At 41.4% G+C, this 7,128-nt stretch overlaps 1 protein-coding gene across 1 annotated transcript in view; it reads left to right on the forward strand.

Annotated features, from left to right (window-relative positions):
• The window catches only part of SUSD1 (sushi domain containing 1), a gene marked incomplete at its 5' end in the record, with an annotated part of 39,656 nt that overhangs the window by 17,300 nt on the left and 15,228 nt on the right, over window positions 1-7,128 (forward strand). The window contains 1 exon segment of the mRNA XM_010140930.1: window positions 269-455. Coding sequence (XP_010139232.1) covers window positions 269-455 — 187 coding nt within the window.

A 7,128-nucleotide genomic window follows, 5' to 3' on the forward strand; every position in this document is an offset into this window, starting at 1 on the left:
CAGGAATGCAAGACTTGGGGGAAATTACAGTACTAATAAAAAAGAGGATAGACTAGTAAGAGAAATGAGAGAACTAGGACAATGTCAGAGCTGATCAAGAGGGACTGCAATTCCTGTGACATTTTGGATGCATTTGAATTTGAATTTTGGAATTGTGTATGCAGTGATGTGTTTTTCTGTTATTTCTTCTAATTCAGAGCATGACATGACTGAATACACGTGATATATTAAAACATTGCTATTTCCATGTGTGATTTTTTGGTTGCAGTTTCATGTGCAAGGTCGGCGTTGGTATCAGAAAGACTTCTTTCATGAAATGACCTTCAGCCTTACCACACACAAGCAGGCTCCAGAAGTTTGTTTTGATTTGCAGCCAGGCACCAATTACTCTGTTAACATTTCTATGGTAGCTTTGAATTTTTCACTGCTCGTTTCCATGACAACGCAAATCACAGGTATGTCCTGCCATTTTTTAAAATACTTCATTAAAGCACCTACTGGGTGCAGGAGGCTCAAGTGAAACAGCATTCTTTATCTCAGTGTTGTGTGTTGGGTTGTCAGAGTGCTCTTTCCATGCTCAGAACTGTTCATTGTTGCTTGTTTTCTCGTATATCATAGGGTTGACAGTCAAGCAGCAAGGGTGAGAGAAAAGGGGGTCCATGGTTTTGAAGTGTCTTTTGTGCACAGCAGGTACCAGATAGTGTGGTGGGTTGGACACAGGATTGGTCTAGGGGAGCTGGGTTAAATTCCCTGCCTTGTTGGAGGCTGTCACTTTTTCAGTATGAGTTCTTTCCACTGTGAAGTGAAGGTCATGGCACAGCTGCACTTGATACAGGTATTTGTGATAACATGTCAAGGATCCAAAGCAGAGTCCCGCATGTACCTCAGGCGGATACCTTAATCTCTGACTGGTAGAGTACAAAACATAAAAGACATTTGAGCAAATAGCGTTCTGTAGCAAGAATTTCAGCCACACTGTTGAGCAAGGTAATTGTATGGCACTAAAACGCTGTCATAAAAAACATCTGTACTTCTTTAGCTCAATTTTCTTCAGAACAGTTTTGCACCCTCCCTATCCTGTCAGACTTTCTGTATTACTACTGTTAAACTGTGAACTGCCATGTTTGGTGCAGGTATCATTCTTCCTGTTTGGGCCGCAAATTGGAATAGTAAGAAACAGGAAAGTTCTCTGAGTGTCTGTGACTATGTTAAGCCGCTAGATGGAACTAGTTCTCTTCTGACCGCTCATGAAGAATCGGCTCTATGATGGTTTTGAAATTGGTAGCATTACAGTATTTTTAATAGTAAATCTAAGGTTTTTAAGATTCATGAAAGGCAAAACATCTCTTGTTTCCTAAAGCTATTGTTTGCGATATATAATGATCTGGGGGTTTTTTTAAATGAAATTAATGATTTGATAATTCATTTTCAGAAGTTTCCTAGCTGTCAGTCAGAAGTAGCATTCATGAGTACATGTGGCTTTGTAAAAACAAATAAGCTGTCTCAGAATTTAATTGACTGAGGTAATTTTTTAATACATACTCAGAGTACGGGCATAGTGCTTTACTCTCATTCTGTGATATTTCCTAAACTCTGCAGGATTGCGTCAGGTCACATACTCAGCAAAGCTCTGGAGAGCACTTTGCAGCAGGTGCTGTGTGAAGTGGTATTTGTGCCTTGGCAGCTGGCATGTTTTCGTCTCAGTTGAGATAGTGCTTAACAAATGCACATGTGTAGCCTTAGAAAAGGTCTTTACGTGAAAGTTAGTCAATTCCAGTTTGAAAGAAGATCCTGCTGCACAGGTAACTGTAACTGCATTTTTCAATGAGCAATAAAAGGTAGGATTCATTAGGAATTTTTATCCACAACTTGCCATGCAAACACTCCATATTGTGCTCGTTTTAAATGAAGCCAGAAAATAAAAGGAGGTCTTTTTGTGGCTGAAATTAAACGGAAATTTAAAAAACCAACAGCAATCATTCCTCAAAGCTCACCAAATAATAAGATTTGGATAAGATGTTAAATTTGTTGCTATTTCAGCTTATCTAATATGAAATGGGTGCAGTTGTAAGTAATTCTTCTGACAGTGTCCTTTTGACTTCTGTGCCTTACGTTTCTGAATTGCATTCTCTGTACAGGCAACTTAATTTGTATAAAAACTATTTGTAATTTTAGAGTAGGTGTACAATCTGCTTCTTAATTTATCCAGTTATTTTGTAATAGTGTACATTGTTAAAGCAGACGGTTGTGTTTCCATGGTGGGTGGAACAATCTCAATTTTTCTGCCTGCTTAAGTCTGAGAAGTGTTTTTTGGCTCTGGTGGTTTTCTGGCTAAATGGTACTGCATAAATGCAAGATACAATTTCAGCACAGAGGTGCTAAGGAAGCTGAGACTCCCAAGACTGTTGTACTGTTAATGTACTGGTGATGGCCTCATTTGTTGTCTGAGGTTTCATACAGCATCCTTTAACAAATGCACAATCAGTTGATCTGTTTCCCCAGCTGGGGGCAAATCCAGATATTGTTCTCCCTGACTTCCACACACCTCCCGCATTTTGAGAGTTCAGGAAATCTTAACTGTGGAGTTTCAACTACTGTGAAGAAACACATCCCAGACACTTGGATGAACACTGCCTAACAGACTTAATTTCCTGACAAGGATAGTCATCTGTGTAAATTCTTAAAGACTGTTGCAGAATGCAATAAGCATGTAAATGCTAGCAATAAGTTTGAGTCTTTTTTTCAAAAAGGGAGATGTGTAAATGCATGCTACTTCTATATCCTGAGTATCTGTTTATATATCTACTGAATGAGAATATATTATATTCGTAATATTTCTGAAGGAAAAAAAAAAACACCAAGATCTTGAGACTTCAGAGTCTGCTTTTCTCTCTGGCAAGTAGCATCCGTTAAAATTAGGTCTGTGCTGAGCACGAAGTTGGTTTTGCACATCTTTGTGGATAGTGAATATAGTTTTGTGGATCATTGAAATTCTGCCACTTTCATACTTCCACTTATAGGCATCTTGCACAGTCTTTAATGGTTTAGCTTATTTTAGACAAACTCTCAGCAGCCAATGATAGAACAATGAATAGGCAATGATTATTTAGTAGTTGTAAAGAGATGGTAGCAAGATTGTCTTTTAAGCAAGAAGGGAGTTTGTATGTGTTTCCAAGGAAGGAAAGTGTACTTTCTCATTCAGTATTTCTGTTGAGATTACACATGGCTCTGGTCCTTTTCCCTTTTGAATATAATTTCTTAAGACATGCTTAGACAAGGCATTGTTTTAAATTTCACTCTCTGTTTTCACACGTGAATTTAGAAGGACTGAATTTTGTAACTGCTTTCAAGTATTTGAAAAATGGAGTGAGAGAAGCTTTTGCTTTTGTTTTTAATTTCATAAGTAAAAGTAACTTTGTCAGTTGTGCCATAGTGAAATGCTATTGATACTTGAATCTGTTCTCAAGCTTTGCTTTGGGATAGATTCTTCATGATGGATGTGAAAAAGTTATGGTCTTTGGGAGGTTCATGAATGTCTACTTACTTAGTGTCTGTCTACCTTTTTTTACTTTAGAGCAGACCACTGTGACCCAAGACATCATGCTTATAAGAAAGATAATGTTCTGGACACTAGAAGTACATATTTTGTGCCTGAACTACTGGATTGCATTTCCTTCTTGTAAAATAATTCATATTAGATTCAACAATGATTTCTCATTACTCTTTCTTTTCTCTGTACTCTTCCTTCTCTCTTTGATTTTTTTGCTTCGAATCAAAGTGTATTTTGAGTTTGTCCCATACTTACCATTCACACATGCTGCCATTTCTTACATGTTTGTACATGCACTTTCCACTGGGTTTGGGAGGCTTGACCTTGCCTGTGTACTTCAGACAGTTGGAGTAGTTCCGATGTTTCTAAGCTGTTACTCCTTTTGAGTTAGTCCAGGATATACCTGCAGGCCACATGCATCTTGTGTGTGTATCCTCTCTCTTTTCATGAAATGTAAGTCAGAAGTGCGCTTAGAAGCAGGGAGTCTTGAGAAGTTACTTAAATGAGAATGAATTCCATCACATACCAAGTATAATCTTCTGGACCCTTGCACTTTCGTCTTGGTATGTGACAAATGTACAGATCAGGACGCAATGTCTACTGTGTTTACCTGCACTCACATAAAAGATATGTGATTGTTCTGCTCTGTTGTATGATGGAAAAGGTTTAACTCATTCTTTCAGAAAGGATCTTCTTTAAAGTCTGGAAAAGGAGGCAAAACCCAAATCTACTTTCCAGTGAGAAAATGAAAGACTGTTGGAGATGTGGTAATCTGACAGCTCTTACTCTGGCAGTACATTGTGTACCTCCACAGAGAAACTCCATTACAGTGTGCAGCTTCAGACCATGACTATTTCAAAGAAGAGAATTTGTGATTTATGTAATGGAGAAGAGGGAGTGATTAAAGCCCGATTTTTGTTTTTATGTATGGAGGAAATTAGCTTTCAATCCTGTAAACACCTTCATACATATGTTCATGTATGCACTTCGTATTTTTATGCAGAGATTATTGAAATATGCTATGTTTATCTGAACTTCACTTATCTGTTATTAACCTGACCTCCTTCATAGCAATAATTTTTTCATAAATATTTAGGAAGTTGTCGTCATTCTGATCACCTCTGGCAATATGTTTACAATGCACTTGATGTAGGTGGCATAGTCTATGCTTCATAGCAAGGGCTTTACATGCTGCACTAAGTACTTTGCTATTTTGGTCTTTCCCGTCCAGGTGAAGTGGAGGGTCTTTAGTATTGCTTCAAGCAGTCCTTTACAGATTCATAGTGATATATCTGCATCAGCCATTATGTTGTCCTCAACTACTTAGTGTGATTAGCATTAAGTAAAATGAATGAAATGCAAAATAGAAACTAACAATACAAGAATAGGCTACAATGGGGAGGAAGATATATTGTGAGCTTTCAGTTATGAATTTGAATATGAAAAGGACACACATGCTAGCATTTCCATTTTTAAGATAAAATCATAGAATGGTTTGAGTTGGAAGGGACCGTCAAAGGTCATCTAGTCCAACCCCCCTGCAGTGAGCAGGGACATCTTCAACTAGATCGTGTTGCCCAGAACCCCATCCGACCTGGCCTTCAATGTTTCCAGGGATTGAGTATCTGCCTCCTCTCTGGGCAACCTGGGCCAGTGTTTCACCACCCTCACTGTAAAATATTTCTTCCTTATAACTAGTCTAAATCTTCCCCCTTTTAGTTTAAAATCATCACCCCTTGTTCTGTTGCAGCAGGCCTTGCTAAGAAGACTGTCCCCATCTTCCCTATAAGCCCCCTTTAGGTACTGAAAGGCTGCGATAAGGTCTCTATGGATCCTTCTCTCTTTCAGGCTGAAAAAACCCAACTCTCTCAGCTTGTCCTCATAGCAGGGTTGCTCCAACTCTCTGATCTTTTCCGTAGTCCTCCTCTGGACCTTCTGCACAGGTCTGTGTCCTTATTGTGCTGAAGACCACAGAGCTGTATACAGGACTCCAGCTGAGGTCTCACCAGGGCAGAATAGAGGGGGACAGTCATCTCCCTCAACCTGCTGACCACGCTGCTGGGGATGCAGCTCAGGATATGCTTGGCTTTCTGGTTGGTCAGTGCACACTGCCAGCTCATGTCCAGCTTTTCACCCACTGGTACCCAAGGTCCTTCTCCTAGGTCGATCCTTCTCCACAGGTCTGCTCTCAATCCTTTCATCTCCCAGCCTGTAATGGTGCTGAGGGTTGCCCTGACCCAGGTGTAGGACCTTGGCCTTGGCCTTGTTGAACCTCAGGAGATTCACCCAGGCCCACTTCTCAGCTTCTCCAGGTCCCTCTGGATGGCATCCTGTCCCTCAGGTGGGCCAACTGCACCACTCATCTTGGTGTCATCAAACCGATGACTTAACATCCCAGGAGTTTACTAAAGCTGAGTTGCCCACAGTTACACTCTCTGTTTTGCAAAGGTGCTGACAGTGCTGTATCGCATTGGTTTTAGTATTACCTGTGTAATACAGCAAGGGTTAGGAAAGCAGTTAAGCATAATACTACGCTGAAAAGCCATGTACCCCACCTCCCTTGCGAGGAAGCAGGGAATCACTTTCACTTTACACTCTGCCTTACTCTGTTCGCTCAGGAGACTTTGAAATGCATGGTTTCTCAGCACAGAGGACCAGAGATGAAGTTTGAATCCTCAGCAAGGAAGAGGCAAACCAGCCGGGCAGTTGTTGCAATTCCTGTGTTGGTAGATCTTACCAACCTGCTTGCCTTTATGTCCCGCACACCCCATTATGGAACAGCACACAGTGGATTTTCCCTCCTATAGCTTCCTTCCAGGTGTGCCCCTTGCTCCTTGCGCCTTGCCCCAGGATTGAGGCTTTTGTGCTGTATGAAAATGCCAGTGCCTGTGAGTGCCTCTCAGCCTGTGTGAAAGCTGCAACCAGCAAACTCTTCCACAACCTGCCACTGCAAGGAAATAAATTGTTTTCCATACCATTGACTTTGGGTGGATGTTCCTCAGAGGAGAAAAAAGAAGAAAAAAAAGAAGTGATGCATTCTCTCATGCCTTGTACTTGACAAAGCATCTTGCTCAGTTTTCCCTGATCAAATTTTCCTCCTTCCCCATGGCTGGATGCTGTGTCAGTGCCTTCTCCTTGGTACATATGAAAGGCTGCTTGTCCCCTGTGCCGTAAGTGCCATCAAGCCAGTTCCAATTGTGCAAAGGGCACCCATGCTCTGCTGAGTCAGGGTGGAATGCAGTGCTGCAGAGCAGTGAGCACAGGTGGGGAACAGAGGAAGTGGCTGGCATGGCAAGACTGTGTGCTCATCCTGCAATTCCAGCGCAGTGCTGCACCCCTCTGCCTACCAAGGCAAGGTCCTAACAGCAGCATAGGAAGTGAGGCAGGAGCAGTGGTTTTTGTTTGCAGGATCCCAGCACAGACCTCTTTAGCTGACCTTAGGATGCTGTCACACCAGGTACATGCTTGGCATGCATGGCCCTAACCCAAACACACTGAGCAAGTGGCACCCAGCTCACATTCTGCTGGCAAACCCTGAACAACTTCTCACTGGATCTGCAGAACAGCATGAATGAAAA

This window comes from Buceros rhinoceros, unplaced genomic scaffold (assembly GCF_000710305.1).
Source record: "Buceros rhinoceros silvestris isolate BGI_N320 unplaced genomic scaffold, ASM71030v1 scaffold2428, whole genome shotgun sequence".
Classification (NCBI taxonomy): Eukaryota; Metazoa; Chordata; class Aves; order Bucerotiformes; family Bucerotidae; genus Buceros; species Buceros rhinoceros.